This window comes from Coregonus clupeaformis, chromosome 28 (assembly GCF_020615455.1).
Source record: "Coregonus clupeaformis isolate EN_2021a chromosome 28, ASM2061545v1, whole genome shotgun sequence".
NCBI classification, from domain to species: Eukaryota; Metazoa; Chordata; class Actinopteri; order Salmoniformes; family Salmonidae; genus Coregonus; species Coregonus clupeaformis.
Genome location: NC_059219.1, coordinates 7,438,956 through 7,461,011, shown reverse-complemented (window position 1 = coordinate 7,461,011; position 22,056 = coordinate 7,438,956). Strand labels below are relative to the sequence as shown.

At 47.6% G+C, this 22,056-nt stretch overlaps 1 protein-coding gene across 1 annotated transcript in view; it reads right to left on the bottom strand.

Annotated features, from left to right (window-relative positions):
- Positions 1–21,804, bottom strand: part of LOC121542659 (cadherin-17-like) — a 22,902-nt gene extending 1,098 nt beyond the window's left edge. Inside the window, exons 1-19 of the mRNA XM_041852135.2 lie at positions 21,726–21,804; positions 18,609–18,681; positions 17,974–18,063; positions 17,770–17,907; positions 13,896–14,031; positions 13,637–13,795; positions 13,192–13,344; positions 12,083–12,282; positions 11,357–11,488; positions 11,092–11,242; positions 3,900–4,100; positions 3,702–3,778; positions 2,273–2,461; positions 1,503–1,747; positions 1,255–1,391; positions 916–1,140; positions 704–814; positions 474–590; positions 1–208 (exon numbers count right to left, since the gene is read on the bottom strand). The exon at positions 1–208 is cut by the window's left edge and continues 1,098 nt beyond it. Of these exons, the coding sequence (XP_041708069.1) occupies positions 123–208; positions 474–590; positions 704–814; positions 916–1,140; positions 1,255–1,391; positions 1,503–1,747; positions 2,273–2,461; positions 3,702–3,778; positions 3,900–4,100; positions 11,092–11,242; positions 11,357–11,488; positions 12,083–12,282; positions 13,192–13,344; positions 13,637–13,795; positions 13,896–14,031; positions 17,770–17,907; positions 17,974–18,063; positions 18,609–18,659 (2,598 nt within the window). The 5' untranslated portion in view covers positions 18,660–18,681; positions 21,726–21,804 and the 3' untranslated portion in view covers positions 1–122. The remainder of the gene's footprint in view (positions 209–473; positions 591–703; positions 815–915; positions 1,141–1,254; positions 1,392–1,502; positions 1,748–2,272; positions 2,462–3,701; positions 3,779–3,899; positions 4,101–11,091; positions 11,243–11,356; positions 11,489–12,082; positions 12,283–13,191; positions 13,345–13,636; positions 13,796–13,895; positions 14,032–17,769; positions 17,908–17,973; positions 18,064–18,608; positions 18,682–21,725) is intronic.
- Between the last annotated feature and the right edge of the window lie 252 nt (positions 21,805–22,056).

The following is a 22,056-nucleotide window of genomic DNA, read 5'->3' as shown; positions in this document are numbered from 1 at the left end:
ATTAACAGGGGAAATAAGTTATTGAGCTGAATGAGCGCATGATTATGGTGAGACCAGGTAGTATTTATAACATATGCATACAACCAATCAAAGTAAATATAACAATTAAACAAACACTGTTTCTAGAGAATGGCATCCGTTTCTCCCTGCAAGGCTTTCTTCTGGTTGTCCTTCTTTATACGGTGGAAAGCGATGACCAGGACGAGGGCTATGGAGGAAGTGACATCACCCGTCAACAACAGTCAAACATTTATATTGGAAACCCAGAACTAAAATCCTGCGTAAATGCATTAGATACTCGATTAGTCTGTCCACGAGAGATTAGTCAAAAATAACAACAAAAACAATCAACAACAACAAAACTTTTTATGTTACAGCTAGGTCTTAGTTCCTCGATTGTACCATTCCTCCCTCTTCTCTTAAAGTGCAGTACACATCAACAACACCAGTGAACGACAGCGCCTGTTACTCACCGATGAATCCGACAGTTCCAGCCAGGATTCCGACGGTGGTGGGCATTCCTAACACGCCTGCATGAACGTCCGGCTTGGTGAAACAGTATCCCAGCTCTGTACAGTTACACACTCGCACTGTAGGGAGAACACACACGTCAGAGACAAATAGACATTGGTAGAAGACACCCACTACACATTCTTGTGTGTGTGATATGTGCTATTACACACACCTGGGTGTAACCACTCACCCTCAAACTTCTGTGTGATGCCCATGCCAGCGTTGTCTTTGATGTTGATGGGGATTAGGAATGTTTTGTCCTCGCTGGGAGATTTCTTCAGGGTCAGTTTAGCAGATGTACCTACAGGAAACCAAGGGAAGAGACACAATCCCACATCAGCACGGGAGGACATTACTAGACAGGATCTCTAGGAGATGTAGTCTTGTCTAACAAATGTGTACCATCCACAGTGCTTAGGTCCCAGTTGGGGGACTTCTTGCCCTGGGCCAGGCTGAATGTGAAAGGTGCTCCGAAGGGGTCTGCGTCTGCGTCCAGGGCCGTCAGGACAATAGGCTGGGGCTTCTTCACACAGATGAAAGCCTGGTTCTCTGTCAGCTTGGGGACATTGTCATTCACATCCAGCAGCCTCACAGACACCTCGCGCTCTGAGGACAGCTCTGGATTGGCTGGGGGTAGAGAGGGGGAGAGATATTATTCATTATGGATATTCTCTAACTTGGACTCAAACTGAGTGTGTGGGTCAAAAAAGTATCTGAAATATACATATGTGTGTTCTACACCTTTCTCGAAGGCGACAACAGTAAAGTGGAAGGCCTCCACCGTCTCTCTGTCCAGCACGGCTTTATTCTTTATCTTTATCTCTCCAGTAGCAGGATCAATCTCCAACCAACCCTTAGTGTCTCCCTCCATCTTGAACCTACAATGCACACACACACACACACACACAGTTAGAGCACAAAACACACACTGTCAGAGCCATAACACACACACACACACACACCATCAGTCCCTCTCATCATGTGATTACAGTATCTCTTTGCCCTCTGGGTCCTTGGCGTTTATTTTGAGCAGCGTAGCTCCCGCCTTAGTGTCCTCTGGCACCGCGACATCCAGAATGTCCATGGCAAACACTGGAGCCTCATCAACGTCACTGATCGCCAACGAGACGACGGCGGAGGACTCAGCGCCGTACTCCAGACCCTTCACCAGGGGTTCTGGGTTACGAGCATCAATCTGTAGCATATAGGAAGAAGCAGCCTCATAGTTCAGAGGCTGGAGAGAGAGGGGGGAGGGAGGAACAGGGAGGGGGAGGGAGGAAGAGGGACGGGGAGGAAGGGAGGGTGGAGGAAGGAAAGAGAGAGAGAGGGGGAGGGAGGGAGGCAGATAGGGGAGGAAGGAAAGAGAGAGGGGGAGGGAGAGGGGGAGGGAGAGGGGGGAGGGAGGGAGCCAGATGGGGAGGAAGGAAAGAGAGGGGAGAGGGGGGGAGGGAGGCAGATGGGGGAGGAAGGGAGAGAGAGGGGGGAGGAAGGGAGGGTGGAGGAAGGAAAGAGAGAGGGAGGAAGGAAAGAGAGAGGGGGAGCGAGAGGGGGAGGGAGGGAGGCATATGGGGAGGAAGGGAGAGCGAGATCTGTGAGCATTATGGAGCAAAATGGAAGCGTTTGTGTGGGTTTGTTTCAGGCTGCTGGTGGAAGTTTCCCTTAATAATCAATACAACCATAGATCTAGGATCAGTTTACCATCTTTATCATCACCTATCAAAATCTAACCTTCCATAGGTGTCTTCCAGTATGAAGTTACCTTGGCAACAACAAGCCTGCCCTCCCCATTGTCGTCTGTCTCCATGGCGAAAACTCCATCTTTGTTGCCCGCGGTTATGTGGAACTCGATGCGGGAGCTTCCTGTTCCAGGGTCGTCAGCGTCTGTGGCTTTTACCGTCAGGAGGGTGTGGCCTACAGCTGTGTCTTCAGACAGGTTGTGACTACCATACTACAAAGCAACAGCAAAAGACAGAGACAGAGAGAGAGAGAGAGAGAGAGAGAGAGAGAGAGAGAGAGAGAGAGAGAGAGAGAGAGAGAGAGAGAGAGAGAGAGAGAGAGAGAGAGAGAGAGAGAGAGAGAGAGAGAGAGACACACACACAGAGAGAGAGAGTGAATGAGAGAGAGACAGAGATAGTGAGTGAGTGAGTGAGTGAGTGAGTGAGTGAGTGAGTGAATGAATGAATGAGTGAATGAATGAATGAATGAAAGAGAGAGAGAGAGAGAGAGAGAGAGAGAGAGAGAGAGAGAGAGAGAGAGAGAGAGAGAGAGAGAGAGAGAGAGAGAGAGAGAGAGAGAGTATTAAAGGTCACAGGTCAACAACACATACCAACTAAAGCATCTATGAAACTCAGTTGTCTCAGGTATGTCTCAGGTGTGTGCCTCAGGTATGTCTCAGGTATGTCTCAGGTGTGTGTCTCAGGTATGTCTCAGGTATGTGTCTCAGGTATGTCTCAGGTGTGTGTCTCAGGTATGTCTCAGGTGTGTGTCTCAGGTATGTCTCAGGTATGTCTCAGGTATGTCTCAGGTGTGTGTCTCAGGTGTGTGTCTCAGGTATGTCTCAGGTGTGTGTCTCAGGTATGTCTCAGGTATGTCTCAGGTGTGTGTCTCAGGTATGTCTCAGGTATGTCTCAGGTATGTCTCAGGTGTGTGTCTCAGGTATGTCTCAGGTATGTCTCAGGTATGTCTCAGGTATGTCTCAGGTGTGTGTCTCAGGTGTGTGTCTCAGGTATGTCTCAGGTGTGTGTCTCAGGTATGTCTCAGGTGTGTGTCTCAGGTATGTCTCAGGTATGTCTCAGGTGTGTGTCTCAGGTATGTCTCAGGTGTGTGTCTCAGGTATGTCTCAGGTGTGTGTCTCAGGTATGTCTCAGGTATGTCTCAGGTATGTCTCAGGTATGTCTCAGGTGTGTGTCTCAGGTATGTCTCAGGTGTGTGTCTCAGGTATGTCTCATGTGTGTGTCTCAGGTATGTCTCAGGTATGTCTCAGGTATGTCTCAGGTGTGTGTCTCAGGTATGTCTCAGGTGTGTGTCTCAGGTATGTCTCAGGTGTGTGTCTCAGGTATGTCTCAGGTGTGTGTCTCAGGTATGTCTCAGGTGTGTGTCTCAGGTGTGTCTCAGGTGTGTGTCTCAGGTATGTCTCAGGTGTGTGTCTCAGGTGTGTGTCTCAGGTGTGTGTCTCAGGTATGTCTCACGTCATTCATCTCGAAGATGGGGAGCTCATTGTTGATGTCGATGACCTTGATGAGGACCTTACATTCTGTGCTGAAACCTGACAGACACAAAACAGTATGTGAGGGCCCATGGAAGCAAACACGTGTCTATGCTGTTCAAACTTTTAGGCCAAGGTCAAGTGTGTGTGTGTGCGTGCCTGTGTGTGTGCGTGCATGTACCTGGGTCGTTTACTCTGACAGTGAGGTGGTACTCTGTTGCGTCTCTGCGTTGGAGCATCTGCTTGGCCTGGATGCGGCCGCTGATGCCATCGATGGTAAAGACGGATGAAGGGGTTTGGGACACCAGTGAATAGGAGAGCAGTGCGTTGGGTGTGTTGATGTCATCAGCGTCATGCACCATCAGATCTCCAATTGGACTGCCTGGAACCCAGAGGAACCAATCACACAGGTTATATGAGTTACTGTTAGAATGCTTCAGCTCTGAGCACAATAAACGATGTTTTCCCATGGTCACATACCTTTGATATAACAACACAGTCCTAACATCAGTCACAACACAGTCCTAACATCAGTCACAACACAGTCCTAACATCAGTCTCAACACAGTCCTAACATCAGTCACAACACAGTCCTAACATCAGTCACAACACAGTCCTAACATCAGTCTCAACACAGTCCTAACATCAGTCACAATACAGTCCTAACATCAGTCTCAACACAGTCCTAACATCAGTCACAACACAGTCCTAACATCAGTCACAACACAGTTCTAACATCAGTCACAACACAGTCCTAACATCAGTCTCAACACAGTCCTAACATCAGTCACAACACAGTTCTAACATCAGTCACAACACAGTCCTAACATCAGTCTCAACACAGTCCTGACATCAGTCTCAACACAGTCCTAACATCAGTCACAACACGGTCCTAACATCAGTCACAACACAGTTCTAACATCAGTCTCAACACAGTCCTAACATCAGTCACAACACATACCTAACATCAGTCTCAACACAGTCCTAACATCAGTCTCAACACAGTCCTAACATCAGTCACAACATAGTCCTAACATCAGTCACAAGATATGAGACTTTTCACACATTTATAGAAAATTATGTGGACACCTGCTCGTCGAACATCTCATTCCAAAATGGGAAGGCTTTCCACTAGATGTTGGAACATTGCTGCGGGGACTTTCTTCCATTCAGCCACAAGAGCATTAGTGAGGTTGGGCACTGATGTTGGGCGATTAGGCCTGGCTCGCAGTCGGCATTCCAATTATCCCAAAGGTGTTTGATGGGGTTGAGGTCAGGGCTCTGTGCAGGCCAGTCAAGTTCTTCCACACCGATCTCGTCAAATAATTTCTTTATGGACCTCACTTTGTGCACGGGGGCATTGTCATGCTGAAACAGTAAAGGGCCTTCCCCAAACTGTTGCCACAAAGTTGGAAGCACAGAATCGTCTAGAATGTTATTGTATGCTGCAGCGTTAAGATTTCCCTTTACTGGAACTAAGGGGCCTAGCTCGAACCATGAAAAACAGCCCCAGACCATTATTCCTCCTCCACCAAACATTACAGTTGACACTATGTATTCGAAACCCAGATTAGTCCGTCGGACTGCCATATGGTGAAGTGGGATTCATCACTTCTGTCACGGATTCAGCAGAGGCTGCCCCTCCTCCTTGCTCGGGCAGGCTTCGGCGTTCGTCGTCACTGGAGTACTAGCTGCTACCGATCCATGTATCTATGTTCGACTTCCCATCATGTAGTTATGTCTTCCCTATTTAACCCTCTGTCTCACACTGTGTGTTGTGTGTGTTTGTATTAGTCTTGGTTGTCGTTAGTGTGCGGGATTATTCCCTCCCTGCGTGGAGGTTTGCTGTTCATTCTTTTACCTTCGAGTAAAGTACACTTTTGATTAGCTCTGTCCTGCGCCTGACTTCGCCTACCGCATTACACTGACGCCTTGACAGAAACACGCACCATAACATGGAGTCAGCAGGAACAGCTGTGCCAGCCGGATCGATGGAGGAACGCTTCCAACAACAAGCGGCCATGATCCAGGCTCTCGGCACAGCTATGGAACGAGTAGTAAATACTATGGAGCGATGGGAGAGAGGAGGTATCCCTATACCTCCTCCAATTACACCACCACCTACACCGATGTCCATCTCTTCACCATCTGCGTCCAGTGGGATTCGGCTCTCGCTCCCTAGGGCTTATGACGGTACAGCTGCCGGGTGTCAGGGTTTTCTGCTCCAGGTAGAGCTCTACCTGGCAACCATCCACCCAGCTCCCTCGGGATACGAGAGCGTGTCCGCCCTCATCTCCTGTCTGTCCGGTAAAGTGCTGGAGTGGGCCAACACCGAGTGGGGGGGAATAGACGCCGCAACTGTAAGCTATGCGGAGTTTACCCGCCGCTTTAGGGCGGTATTTGATCATCCACCAGAGGGGAGAGCGGCGGGTGAGCGTCTATTCCATCTCAGACAGGGGAAGAGGAGCGCGCAGGAATTTGCACTGGACTTTCGGACTCTGGCTGCCAGCGCAGGATGGAATGAGAGGGCCCTCATCGACCACTACCGTTGCAACTTAAGGGAGGACGTTCGTCGGGAATTGCCCTGCAGGGACACCAACCTAAACCTGGACCAACTAGTGGATATTTCAATCCGACTGGATAACCTGTTGGCCACCCGCAGACGTCCGGTAGAGGGGCCGTCCATTCCATCCCCCAGCACCTCCGATCCTACCCCTATAGAGCTCGGAGGTGCTGCTATGAGGGAGGCCGGTAGAGGGGCCGTCCCCTGCACCAACTGTGGCCGCAGAGGACACACTGCTGGTCGGTGCTGGGGAGGGCCTTCAAGGAGTCGAGGCAGTAGGCAGCGCACTGATGAACCGTTTCAGGTGAGTAGGCACCCAACTCACCCAGAGCTCTCTGTTGCGCATATGTGTATAAATGTAGTATTTCCTGAGTTTTCTTCTCATTCCCAGCATAAGGCGCTAGTAGATTCAGGCGCAGCTGGGAATTTTATTGATCGTCAGTTTACCCGTAGGTTAGGGATTCCTATTGTGCCAGTTGATGTGCCCTTCCCTATACATGCCCTAGATCAGGGTTCTTCAATTCCGGTCCTGGAGGGCCGAAACACTTCTGTTTTTTATTTCTACCTGGTAGTTAATTGCACTCACCTGGTGTCCCAGGTCTGAATTAGCCCCTGATTAGAAGGAGAGGATGAAAAACAGAGGTGTTTCAGCCCTCCAGGACCGGAATTGAAGAACCCTGCCCTAGATAGTCGCCCTTTAGGGTCAGGTCTGATTAGGGAGGTCACAGCGCCACTCTGGATGAAGACGCAGGAGGGGCATGAGGAAATAATTAGTCTATTTCTGATTGATTCTCCTGCGTTTCCAGTGGTGTTGGGGCTTCCCTGGTTAACTTCTCATGACCCCACTATTTCATGGCAACAGAGGGCTCTCAAGGGATGGTCAAGTCAGTGCTTGGGGAGGTGTGTAGGTGTTTCCGTAGGGGCAACTACGGTGGAAAGTCCAAACCAGGTTCCCACCATGAACATTCCACCTGAATATGCCGATTTGGCTCTCGCCTTCTGTAAAAAGAAGGCGACTCAATTACCACCCCATCGACAAGGGGATTGTGCGATAAATCTCCAGGTAGGCGCTGCGCTTCCCCGGAGTCACGTGTATCCTCTGTCACAGGAAGAGACGGCGGCTATGGAAACATATGTCACCGAATCTCTGAGACAAGGATACATTCGGCCGTCCACTTCCCCTGTGTCATCGAGTTTCTTTTTTGTGAAGAAGAAGGATGGTGGCTTACGCACGTGCATTGACAACCGTGGTCTAAATCAGATCACTGTAAAATACAGCTATCCATTACCTCTGATTGCGAGCATGACGTAGTCATTGCACGGGGCGCGCTTCTTCATGAAATTGGAACTTAGGAGCGCGTACAACCTGGTGCGTATCCGGGAGGGAGATGAGTGGAAGACTGCATTTAGTACCACCTCGGGGCACTATGAGTACCTAGTCATGCCATACGGTTTGATGAATGCTCCTTCAGTCTTCTAATCTTTTGTTGATGAGATTTTCAGGGACCTGCATGGACAGGGTGTAGTGGTGTATATTGATGACATTCTCATATACACCGCTACACGGGCAGAGCATGTGTCCCTGGTGCGTCGGGTGCTTGGTCGACTGTTAGAGCATGACCTGTATGTGAAGGCGGAGAAATGTTTGTTCTTCCAAGAATCCATCTCCTTCCTAGGACACCGCCTGTCCGCGTCAGGTGTGGAGATGGAGATTGACCGCATTTCGGCCATGCGTAATTGGCCGACTCCAACCACGGTGAAGGAGGTGCAGCGATTCTTGGGTTTTGCCAATTACTACCGGAGGTTTATCCGGGGCTTTGGTCAGGTAGCAGCCCCCATTACCTCCTTGCTAAAGGGAGGACCGGTGCATCTGCAGTGGTCAGCGGAGGCGGACAGGGCTTTTGGGCATCTGAAGGACCTGTTTACCTCGGCTCCGGTGCTGGCTCATCCGGATCCTTCCTTGGCATTCCAGGTTGAGGTGGACGCGTCCGAGGCTGGGATTGGAGCTGTACTGTCTCAGCGCTCGGGTACGCCACCAAAACTCTGCCCCTGTGCTTTCTTTTCTAAGAAGCTCAGTCCGGCGGAGCGCAACTATGATGTGGGGGACCGGGAGCTGTTAGCTGTGGTTAAAGCTCTGAAAGTGTGGAGGCATTGGCTTGAGGGTGCTGAACACCCTTTTCTCATTTTTGACTGACCATCGTAATCTGGAGTACATCCGGGCGGCGAGGAGGCTGAACCCTCGTCAGGCAAGGTGGGCCATGTTCTTCACTCGTTTTGTGTTTACTCTCACTTACAGACCAGGTTCCTAGAACGCTAAGGCAGACGCCCTGTCCCGACTGTATGACACAGAGGAGAGGTCCATTGAGCCCACTCCCATACTTCCGGCGTCGTGTCTGGTGCCACCGGTGGTGTGGGAGGTTGACGCGGACATTGAGCAGGCGTTACGTACCGAGCCCACTCCTCCCCAGTGTCCAGAGGGTCGGATGTACGTGCCGCTCGAGGTTCGTGATCGATTGATCTATTGGGCTCACACGTCACCCTCCTCTGGTCATCCTGGCATCGGTTGGATAGTGCACTGTCTTAGTGGGAAGTACTGGTGGCCCACTTTAGCCAAGGACGTGAGAGTTTATGTTTCCTTCTGCTCGGTGTGCGCCCAGTGTAAGGCACCTAGACACCTGCCCAGAGGGAAATTACAACCCCTACCCGTTCCACAACGGCCGTGGTCCCACCTATCGGTGGATTTTGTGATGGACCTTCCCCCCTCACAAGGGAACACCACGATCCTGGTTGTTGTGGATCGGTTTTCTAAGTCCTGCCGTCTCATTCCTATGCCAGGTCTCCCTACAGCCCTACAAACTGCTGAGGCCCTGTTTACACATGTCTTCCGGCACTACGGGGTACCTGAGGATATTGTGTCGGATCGGGGTCCCCAGTTCACCTCAAGGGTCTGGAGGGCGTTCATGGAACGTCTGGGGGTCTCGATTACCCTTACCTCAGGTTTTCACCCCGAGAGTAATGGGCAGGTGGAGATAGTTAACCAGGATGTGGGTAGGTTTCTGAGGTCCTATTGCCAGGACCGGCAGGGGGAGTGGTCAGGTTATATCCCCCGGGCAGAGAAAACTCACTCCGCCACTCCTCTACTAACCTTTCGCCTTTCCAGTGTGTGTTAGGTTATCAGCCGGTTCTGGCACCTTGGCATCAGAGCCAGATCAAGGCTCCTGTGGTGGATGAGTGGTTTCGGCGCTCGGAAGAGACCTGGAACGCTGCTCATGTACACCTACAGCGGGCAATCAGGCGACAAAAGACGAGCGCCGATCGCCACCGCAGTGAGTCCCCGGTGTATGCACGAAACCTGCCCCTTCGCCTGCCCTTCCGGAAGCTGGATCGGCGGTTTGTGGGGCCATTTAAAGTCCTGAGGAGATTGAACGAGGTTTGTTATAGGTTACAACTTCCCATTGATTACCGTATTAACCCCTCGTTCCATGTGTCTCTCCTCAGGCCGGTAGTAGCTGGACCACTCCAGGAGTCTGAGGTACGGGAGGTTCCTCCGCCCCCACTGGACATCGAGGGGGCTCCGGCGTACTCGGTCCGTTCCATCTTGGATTCGAGGCGTCGGGTGGGGGGCCTGCAGTACCTCGTGGAGTTGTAGGGGTACGGTCCGGAGGAACGGTGCTGGGTCCCTAGAAGGGACATCCTCGATCCCTCCATTTTGAGGGATTTCCACCAGAGTCATCTGACCCACCCTGCTCCGTGTCCTCCTGGCCGTCCCCGAGGTCAAGGGGGGGGTACTGTCACGGATTCAGCCGAGGCTGCCCCTCCTCCTTGCTTGGGCAGGCTTCGGCGTTCGTCATCGACTTGTTTTGTCTTAATTGGTCACACCTGTTTCCCATCATGTAGTTATGTCTTCCCTATTTAACCCTCTGTCTCACACTGTGTGTTGTGTGTTTGTATTAGTCTTGGTTGTCGTTAGTGTGCGGGATTGTTCCCTCCCTGCGTGGAGGTTTGCTGTTCATTCTTTTACCTTCGAGTAAAGTACGCTTTTGATTAGCTCTGTGTCCTGCTCCTGACTTCGCCTACCGCATTACACTGACGCCTTGACAACTTCAGAGAACACATTTCCACTGCTCCAGAGTCCAATGGCAGTGAGCTTTACACCACTCTAGCTGACGCTTGGCATTGCGCATGGTGATCTTAGGCTTGTGTGTGGCTGCTCGTCTATGGAAACCCATTTCATGAAGCTCCTGACGAACAGCGTGTTTGAAGTGCACAAAAGTAGTGCACTATATAGGGCCCTGGCCAAAAGTAGTGCACTACACGGGAATATCTCACTCTCACTCTCACTCTCACTCTCTCTCTCTCTCTCGCTTTCTCTCTCTGACGAACAGTTCTTGTGCTGACATTGCTTCCAGAGGCAGTTTAGAACTCGGTAGTGAGCGTTGCAACCGAGAACAGAAGATTTTTACGCGCTTCAGCACTTGGCGGTCCCATTCTGTGAGCTTGTGTGACCTACCACATCACGCTGAGCAGTTGTTGCTCCTAGACGTTTCCACTTCACAATAACAGCACTTACAGTTGACTGGGGCAGCTCTAGCAGGGCATACATTTGACTAACAGACTTGTTGGAAAGGTGGCATCCTATGATGGTGTTTGTCTATGGAGATTGCATGGCTGTGTGCTCGTTTTTTTTACACCTGTCACGAACGGGTGTAGCTGAAATCCACTAATTTTAAGGGGTGTCCATATACTTTTGGCCGTGTAGTGTATCACACATGTCCCCAACCTATCACACACACATCCAGTAGTTAGTTACCTGTGGGTTCGTTCTCCTGCACTTCAAACACACTGAGTTCCTCCTCACAGATTGGAGGGTTATCATTCACATCGTCCACCACCACCTGCACCTCCAGGGGAGGGTCTACCTCGTTACCATGGCTATCCTCAGCAAACACCACCAGGATGTACTGGAACACACATGCACACAGTGATTTTGATGTGAACTATCCAGTGATGGACAGTACTCCATTAAATAATACTGCTTGGGATAGTGATTGTGATGAGGAGGTCTAGCTGGTTACCATGGCCTTGTCCTCTCTGTCCAGCTCCTCAGTCAGCAGAATGTCTCCTTCCTCCGTGACATTGAAGGGGAACGTCAGCTCCCGCTCTTTCTGTACCAGCCTGTAGAGGGCACTGGGATCATTAGACTGGACCTGCAGGGAGACAGTTAGACAGTCAGACAGACAGACAGACAGACAGACAGACAGACAGGCAGACAGACAGACAGACAAATGTAGATATGTTATGTATCTTAACTGCTTTATATGTAACATTTTGCTTTAATCAGTGATGTCAATAGGAGATCACATTTAAGGTATGCATGCTGATTATGTGTTTTCTAAACAGTCTCCTTAGGTCATTAGTACTTTCTAAACAGTCTCCTTAGGCCCTTAGTGTTTTCTAAACAGGCTCCTTAGGTCCTTAGTGTTTTCTAAACAGCCTCATTAGGTCATTAGTGTTTTCTAAATAGACTCCTTAGGTACTTAGTGTTTTCTAAACAGACTCCTTAGGTCCTTGGTGTTTTCTAAACAGACTCCTTAGGTCCTTAGTGTTTTCTAAACAGCCTCATTAGGTCATTAGTGTTTTCTAAACAGACTCCTTAGGTCCTTAGTGTTTTCTAAACAGCCTCATTAGGTCCTTAGTGTTTTCTAAACAGACTCCTTAGGTCCTTAGTGTTTTCTAAACAGACTCCTTAGTTAGGTACTGGTATACCTATAGTGATTGTGTGATCTCCACCCCTGCCGTACCTTGCCGATGGGCATGGGGTATATCCCTTTCAACTGTTCTCTGAGGTTGATTGGTCCAGGATTGACCCACAGGTTCTCCTGCACAGCAATGTTAACCCTTGCGTTACCGTTGAGAGCATTCAACGACTCCCCGCCCATGTCCTCCACACGCACAATCAGTGTGAAGTCTGGGTCTTCCAGAGGGTTCAGCCTCCGAGACTCTACAACCACAGAGGAAGAGACAGGACCTTTCACAGTCAATACAAAGGCACAACCGAAGAAGACAGGCCCAAATGATGCTCCATTTCCCATATGGCACAGGTATGTCTCAGGTGTGTGTTTTTGACTATCGCTCTATATGTCTATGGATGAACTGGCCAAAAGTAATGAACTGTATAGGGCCCTGGCCAAAAGTAATGCACTACACGGGAATATCTGAGCGTGACCTCGGGTCTCTCTGTGTGATAACACAGGGGTCAGAGGTGAGAGGTCAGGCTGCTCTGGCAGTGGCCACAGCTGAACTCACCAGCAGTATGTAGAGGAGGTTCTGTTCAGCAGCCTCTCAATCACACCACTAACACCTCTTAATCAGCCTTAATCACTTCTCAATCTATCTAGCCCTCGCTCTCTATCCCTCTCTCTCTCTCTCTCTCTGTCCCTCTCTCTCTCTCTCTCTCTCTCTCTCTCTCTCCCTCTTGCTCTCTCTGTCCCTCTCTCTCTCTCTGTCCCTCTCTCTCTCTCTCTCTCTCTCTCTCTCTCTCTCTCTCTCTCTCTCTCTCTCTCTCTCTCTCTCTCTCTCTCTCTCTCTCTCTCTATCACTCTCGATCTCTCTGTCCCTCTCTCCCTCTCTCTTTATCCTCTCTCTCTCTCTCTCTTTATCCTCTCTCTCTCTCTCGCTCTTTATCCTCTTTTCTCTCTCTCTCTCTTTATCCTCTCTCGCTCTCTCTCTCTCTCTCTATCCTTTGCTCTCTCTCTCTCTCTCTCTCTCTCTCGCGCTCTCTCTCGCTCTTTATCCTCTCTCTCTCTCGCTCTCTCTCTCTCTTGGACCATCTTGGTCAGGCTTACCTGACAATAGTGATTTTAGAGTTTCATCTAAAACTACTAGTAAGTACAGTGAAGCACACACAAACCTGCTCTCTGTACACAGCTGTAGAAGGGGTTGAGTTCATAAGGGATGTCATCTGTGGGGGTGCAGTACTCATCAAACTTCTTCTTCAGAGAATCCCTAAAGTCCCCTCCTCTGGAATGAACAACACCTTCCCTGGCCTTCAGCAGACGCTCTCCTGCAGGAACACACATACACACACAGCTGGAATCAGTAATATAATCACGTGGTACATGTGGTCAATATGACACCAAGCATGTGTTAATCTGATTTGTTAATCTGGAGCACGTGAGTTTAGTTGTAGTAATCTCGGCTGGTGTGAGACTACAGATGCAGAACTCACAGATTACCACTCATACAGGATGAAATGAGAGACCACAACATCTGGGATGATCTATGTGTGTGCACTTTGGGGCTCTCCGTGAGTGTGTGTGTGTGTTTGTGTGTGTGTGCGTGTGTGTGTGTGTTACCCTCGGCAGTAGTAGAAATATCTCCTGTGTTGCTGTTGATCTGGAAGAACAGTGTGTTGTCTCTGTTGGGGATCTGGGAGACCAGGGTGTAACTCAGATGGGCGTTGGGAGACTCTGGGTCGTCCAGGTCAGTAGCAAACACACGCGCAAATGGAACACCTGCAACACACACACACACATAATGAACACACAGACAGACAGAGAAACAGACAGACAGACAGACTGACAGACAGACAGACAGAGTGACAGACAGACAGACCTGCGGGGGTACGTTCCTTGACGATGCCGATGTAGTCAGTCTGGTTGAAGGAGGGGGCATGGTTGTTGACGTCCAATACGTTGATGGTGATGCTGACTGGACCTTCTACTGGTTCTGAACCCACTAAGGCCTCCAGCTACAACACAACAACAACAACAACAACAACATGAAGCTGAAATGTGTGTGTGTGGGTCTGTACAAAATGTCATTGTGTATGTGTGTGCATGCAGATACTTGTCAGATCTGGGAATCGACCAGCTATCCGACTGTGTGTTACCTCTACAGTGTGTGTATGTCTGTGTGTTACCTCTACAGTGTGTGTATGTCTGTGTGTGTTACCTCTACAGTGTGTGTATGTCTGTGTGTTACCTCTACAGTGTGTGTATGTCTGTGTGTGTGTCCTACAAGCTCTCACAGTCTCATGTCAGAATTAGACATTCATCCATGTTTCTCAAACATCACATTTTGAAGTTGTTCCAAATGTCAAATTTGGAAGTGTTTAAGGTTAAGCTTAGGCATTAACTCCAAATTCTTAAGGTTAGACATTAACTCTGAATGGTTAAGGTAAGGGTTAAGGTTTGGGATAGGCATAAAACTAAAATATCAAAAACAACTTTCTATCGCTGGATTTTAACATGCAACCTTTTGAATCAGAGGCAGATGCTTAGGCCCATCCACCATCCCTGTCCACAACGCCAAAACCTACTTGAAGGTAACAGCGCTCACTGTTGCCTCTAGTGGGCAGTTTACACATCATCTCCTGACGTCCTCAGACATGGATGGACGTCAAATACTGACTTGTATCACGGGTGTGTTAACAACTACAGCGTGTGGTCTGTGTATGTTAACTACTATAGTGTGGGTCTGTGTATGTTAACTACTATAGTGTGGGTCTGTGTATGTTAACTACTATAGTGTGGGTCTGTGTATGTTAACTACTATAGTGTGGGTCTGTGTATGTTAACTACTATAGTGTGGGTCTGTGTATGTTAACTACTATAGTGTGGGTCTGTGTATGTTAACTACTATAGTGTGGGTCTGTGTATGTTAATTACTATAGTGTGGGTCTGTGTATGTTAACTACTATAGTGTGGGTCTGTGTATGTTAACTACTATAGTGTGGGTCTGTGTGTGTTAACTACTATAGTGTGGGTCTGTGTATGTTAACTATTATAGTGTGGGTCTGTGTATGTTAACTACTATAGTGTGGGTCTGTGTATGTTAACTACTATAGTGTGGGTCTGTGTGTGTTACCTCTAGAGTGTGTTTGTGTGTGTTACCTCTAGAGTGTGTGTCTGTGTGTGTTAACTACTATAGTGTGGGTCTGTGTATGTTAACTACTATAGTGTGGGTCTGTGTATGTTAACTACTATAGTGTGGGTATGTGTATGTTAACTACTATAGTGTGGGTCTATGTATGTTAACTACTATAGTGTGGGTCTGTGTATGTTAACTACTATAGTGTGGGTCTATGTATGTTAACTACTATAGTGTGGGTCTATGTATGTTAACTACTATAGTGTGTGGGTCTGTGTATGTTAACTACTATAGTGTGGGTCTATGTATGTTAACTACTATAGTGTGGGTCTGTGTATGTTAACTACTATAGTGTGGGTCTGTGTATGTTAACTACTATAGTGTGTGGTCTGCATATGTTAACTACTATAGTGTGTGGGTCTGTGTATGTTAACTACTATAGTGTGGGTCTGTGTATGTTAACTACTATAGTGTGGGTCTGTGTATGTTAACTACTATAGTGTGGGTCTGTGTATGTTAACTACTATAGTGTGGGTCTGTGTATGTTAACTACTATAGTGTGTGGGTCTGTGTATGTTAACTACTATAGTGTGGGTCTGTGTGTGTTAACTACTATAGTGTGGGTCTGTGTATGTTAACTACTATAGTGTGGGTCTGTGTATGTTAATTACTATAGTGTGGGTCTGTGTATGTTAACTACTATAGTGTGGGTCTGTGTATGTTAACTACTATAGTGTGGGTCTGTGTATGTTAACTACTATAGTGTGGGTCTGTGTATGTTAATTACTATAGTGTGTGGTCTGTGTATGTTAACTACTATAGTGTGGGTCTGTGTATGTTAACTACTATAGTGTGGGTCTGTGTATGTTAACTACTATAGTGTGTGGTCTGTGTATGTTAACTACTATAGTGTGGGTCTGTGTATGTTAACTACTATAGTGTGGGTCTGTGTGTGTTACCTCTAGAGTGTGTTTGTGTGTGTTACCTCTAGAGTGTGTGTCTGTGTGTGTTAACTACTATAGTGTGGGTCTGTGTATGTTAACTACTATAGTGTGGGTCTGTGTATGTTAACTACTATAGTGTGGGTCTGTGTATGTTAACTACTATAGTGTGGGTCTATGTATGTTAACTACTATAGTGTGGGTCTGTGTATGTTAACTACTATAGTGTGTGGGTCTGTGTATGTTAACTACTATAGTGTGGGTCTGTGTATGTTAACTACTATAGTGTGGGTCTGTGTATGTTAACTACTATAGTGTGGGTCTGTGTATGTTAACTACTATAGTGTGGGTCTGTGTATGTTAATTACTATAGTGTGTGGGTCTGTGTATGTTAACTACTATAGTGTGGGTGTGTTTATGTTAACTAATATAGTGTGGGTCTGTGTATGTTAACTACTATAGTGTGGGTCTGTGTATGTTAACTACTATAGTGTGGGTCTGTGTATGTTAACTACTATAGTGTGGGTCTGTGTATGTTAACTACTATAGTGTGGGTCTGTGTATGTTAACTACTATAGTGTGGGTCTGTGTATGTTAATTACTATAGTGTGTGGTCTGTGTATGTTAACTACTATAGTGTGGGTCTGTGTATGTTAACTACTATAGTGTGGGTCTGTGTATGTTAACTACTATAGTGTGTGGTCTGTGTATGTTAACTACTATAGTGTGGGTCTGTGTATGTTAACTACTATAGTGTGGGTCTGTGTGTGTTACCTCTAGAGTGTGTTTGTGTGTGTTACCTCTAGAGTGTGTGTCTGTGTGTGTTAACTACTATAGTGTGGGTCTGTGTATGTTAACTACTATAGTGTGGGTCTGTGTATGTTAACTACTATAGTGTGGGTCTGTGTATGTTAACTACTATAGTGTGGGTCTATGTATGTTAACTACTATAGTGTGGGTCTGTGTATGTTAACTACTATAGTGTGGGTCTATGTATGTTAACTACTATAGTGTGGGTCTATGTATGTTAACTACTATAGTGTGGGTCTGTGTATGTTAACTACTATAGTGTGTGGGTCTGTGTATGTTAACTACTATAGTGTGGGTCTGTGTATGTTAACTACTATAGTGTGGGTCTGTGTATGTTAACTACTATAGTGTGGGTCTGTGTATGTTAACTAATATAGTGTGGGTCTGTGTATGTTAATTACTATAGTGTGTGGGTCTGTGTATGTTAACTACTATAGTGTGGGTCTGTGTATGTTAACTACTATAGTGTGGGTCTGTGTATGTTAACTACTATAGTGTGGGTCTGTGTATGTTAACTACTATAGTGTGGGTCTGTGTATGTTAACTACTATAGTGTGGGTCTGTGTATGTTAACTACTATAGTGTGTGGGTCTGTGTATGTTAACTACTATAGCGTGGGTCTATGTAGGTTAACTACTATAGTGTGTGGGTCTGTGTATGTTAACTACTATAGTGTGGGTCTGTGTATGTTAACTACTATAGTGTGGGTCTGTGTGTGTTACCTCTAGAGTGTGTGTCTGTGTGTGTTACCTCTAGAGTGTGTGTCTGTGTGTGTGTTACCTCTAGAGTGTGTGTCTGTGTGTGTGTTACCTCTAGAGTGTGTGTCTGTGTGTGTTACCTCTAGAGTGTGTGTCTGTGTGTGTTACCTCTAGAGTGTGTGTCTGTGTGTGAGCCCAGTCCAGGGCCTGTTCCAGGTAGAGCCAGCCGTCCTCTGAGATGCTGATCTTTCCTTCAGTCTCTCCTGTCAATCTGAACCCATCAACCTCAAGGTGGGATGCTTGGAACTGCAGACGGAGAGAGAATGGATTAATACAAAGACAAGAAATGAAGGGGACAGGTGTGTGTTTTACCTGGTAGAGGGCGTAGGGTACAGGTGTTCCCTCTGGTACGTCTAGAACCTTGTTCTCCAGTGGTCCCTTCTCCAGGCCTTTCCCAGCAGCCTATCACAAAACACGTGATAAATATACAGTAGCCCAGTGTTCCTCGTTGAACAGCCCCAGAGTTGCAAATTTTTGCACCAGCCCAGTACTTGCACTCCTGATTCAGTCACTCAACTATAAATGAACACCTTGATTAGTTGAATCAGGTGTGCCAGTATTCGGCTGTAATGAAAATGTAAAACCCTTGGGATTCTCAAGGACAACACTTTAGCATGCAGTAGATATTCTCTCTCTCCTTGCAGAAGGACAGTTACTCATTGACTCTACAGATTTACACAGAAGGAGACTGTCTGGCCTGCGTGAGCCTGTGCGTCTGTCCCTCATTCAATCTTTCAGTACGCTAATAAGTCACAGAGGGCGGCACAACGCCCTGTGGCATGTTTCCATGCCAACCAGAGCCAAAGCTCACACAGCAGTAACAAACCGGAACAGAACCCAGAGAAGTCTCACTCCTCAGACAGTTACAGTCAAATATGAATGTAAGAGTTAATGCATGTAGAGTAAAACAGTATAACGTAAAATATTTGAGATCGTAATGAACTCACTGTGCCGATGAGGAGGCTGAGCAGCAGCAGGTGCATTGTGGGATGTGCCATGATGAGCTTCAGTGTCGAGACTCTGAGAGGAGGAAGATGGGAGGGAGAGGAGGGGGTGGAGATGGGGGAGAAGTAGAACACACAGAGGTAGACTGTAATAAAGCCTTTGTCAATGAGAGGTTGTGTAGGTCAGGGTTTCCCAAACTCGTCCCTGGGGCCCCCCTGGGTGCAAATTTTTTTCCCCCTAGCACTACACAGCTGATTCAAATAATCAAAACTTGATGATAATAATAATATGCCATTTAGCAGACGCTTTTATCCAAAGCGACTTACAGTCATGCGTGCATACATTTTTGTGTATGGGTGGTCCCGGGGATTGAACCCACTACCTTGGCGTTACAAGCGCCGTGCTCTACCAGCTGAGCTACAGAGGACCACTCATGATGAGTCGTTATTTGAATCAGCTGTATAGAGTTAGAGCAACAACCAAAACGTGCACCCAGGGGGGCCCCAGGCCCGAGTTTGGGAAACCCTGGTCTAGGTGTGTGTGTGTGTGTGTGTGTGTGTGTGCGTGCGTGCGTGCGTGCGTGCGTGCGTGCGTGCTTGCGAATGGGTCCACCAGTGGTGAGAAGTGGTTCGTTTTTCAGCACCTTCCCTTCCCTGGTAGTAGAGTCTGTTACTGATTCCCCTGAAGGACTAGAGACAAGGGCTCTCTCTTACTATCACTAACAGGAATCCACTAAGGGAGTGTACTGTAGTCCAACTATCCCCTGCCAGGGCCACACTATCTCTCTCTCTATCAGACAGACTTTGAGCTGACGGGGAAGTCAATGGCCTTCATGTGTAGGACTCCTCCCACTCAACCAGATAGCCCCGCCCCCTGGTTAGAAACTGAAAGTCGGTTTGAGCCAGCGGCAGCCATGACTGACCATACATGGACGTTTAAAGCTCTAGGGGCAGAGAGGGGACAGGTAGCCAGGTTATCTAGTGTAAGTATTCCCTTTTGAAGATGACTGGACGACCACCACCCCCCTCCCCCTCCCCCTCCAGATGTGACTCATTCGTTAGTGAAAGGTCATTCGGGTGTGCGACCCCCCATGACCTGACAGTGACCTCATAGCCTGAAATAACAGCTTAGGGCGGGGGAACAGAGAGAGTAAAAATACCCTAAAGGTGTGTGTGTATTACTGTAGATTGAAATAGTGTCAGTCAGTGAGCCCCTCCTTGCTCCAACAGCAGCAGTCATACAGAGACAGAGACAGATATGAGGAACAGAATAAATCTACTGAGAGCTAATGCTCATCTCTACTGACACTCCTTCACTATAAACACTTTCATGAAGATTCACAACACACACACAACCACACACCTGTCATCTTTAGAAATATATATATCACAGGAGGTTGGTGGCACCTTAATTGGGAAGAATGGGCTTGTGGTAATGACTGGAGCGGAGTCGGTGGAATGGTATGAAATACGTTAAACTCATGGTTTCCAGGTGTTTGATGCCATTCCATTTGCTCCGTTCCGGACATTATTACGAGCCGTTCTGAAACCCTACCTCTTTGAAGTATCTTAAATAACTCTCACAGCGCCCCTTTTCCCACTAACACTGACTTTGCTGATAAATACTGTGATGACGGAAAAAGTACTTGATACGATTGTGATGTGTTGTTGTCTCACCTACCTATCTTAAGATGAATGCACTAATTGTAAGTCGCTCTGGATAAGAGCATCTGCTAAATGACTAAAATGTCAAATGTAAATATACTCCAGAACACACACAACCATAACCTCAGCCTTCTGATGTACACGTCTCCATGACAGGCTAAAGGACACCAACAAGGAAAGGACATTCTGTTATGTACAACGAGAACAGAGTGGATATAACACACCTCAACAGGATGTGCATCTGTACAGTGTGTGTTTGTGTTTTACCTGTTTCTCTAACTGTGTCAGTGTGTCCAGTACGTGTGAGTCTATAGCGTGTCCAGTACATGTGAGTCTATGTGTATGACCCAGTCTTGTAGAGGGCAGAGAGAGGTGATAGGTGTATATTAAGAGTGTGAAGGTGACTTTGAGGCTTGCGGCTGCAGATGACCTTTGCTTTGCTCGCAGCACGATACGCTCTACCTGACAGTGCATTTAATTTTCCCTACCACAGGGGGCTGCTGAGGGGAGGATTGCTCATAATAATGGCTGGAATGGAGTGAATGGTATCAAACACATAGAAACCATGTGTTTGATGTGTTCGATACCATTCAATTTATTCCATGCCAGCCATTACTATGAGCCTGTACTCCCCAATTAAGGTGCCACCGGTCACCTGTGGTCCCTACATATAACTCCCATTACTTGTCTCACTATCTAGCTACTGCTCAAATCTTATCTACTACCTTCTCCTAAAACACAAACTCTCTTCTGTTAGTCACCTGTTACATCTCTCTCCCGCTGGCTCTCTGCACTCTCTGTGTCTCCAGGAGTTCTGTCCCTGCTGACTGACTGACTGACTGACTGACACAGGCCAGCATCGCCATTACTAATCATGCACAACACATGGGGATCAGAACACAGCAAACCAGCACTCCCAGACAAGCACAAGATGGATGACTAAAGGAAACACACTACTCTGAGATGTTGCGACATGTCTCCGTTATAAAACAGATTCATCTCAACCCTTAGAATGCATTTTAAGGGTTGCTCTAGGCCTCTCTCTAGAAGGCCAACACTGAGTGACCTTTGGTGTCTTTCTGCCCTCAAGACCAGACCAGATCAAAGCCAGGCCCCTGTGTCTGACCCAGAAACCAGACCCCAGAGGCTCCAGAGGCCCCATGACAGTGGTGTTCAATAACACAGACTTCAAGCTGCCATATATACACACACACTCACACACAAACACACACACTGGCCAACACCCCCCCCACACACAGGCCCTGGCAAAGTCAAGTCAAGATCACTACACACACCCAACAGAAATCCCCTAACGGAAAATGCTCAATATTAAACACAAATATACAAAACAGAAGTAACCAACAGATACAGGCTTCAACTCAACATTGATGACACAGAAAAAGAGAGAGAGCGAGAGGGAATGAAAGAGGGAGCGAAGAAGAGGGAGAGACATACCTTGCTTAAGAGTTCCAGTGTCACTCCTTGGACTGTAGTGTGATCGCTACAGCCCCATCCAGCCTGGTCAAACGTTAACTCAACATTAACATGCAACACTTTATGGAACCTAATCATTGTCTAATCTCCCCGCCCCGACAGCAGGCCCAGCCAATAGAGAAGCAGGGGGACAGGAGAAGTGAGTGTAAATAAGGGATGTAATAAATTAATATAACATTATTATAATATAGTATAACATGAACATCACAGAATGTCAACCATGAACAGGACACAGGAACAAAAAGTACTGTACTTTGAAATGTATGTATGAATATTCAGTGCTAAGTCCCTA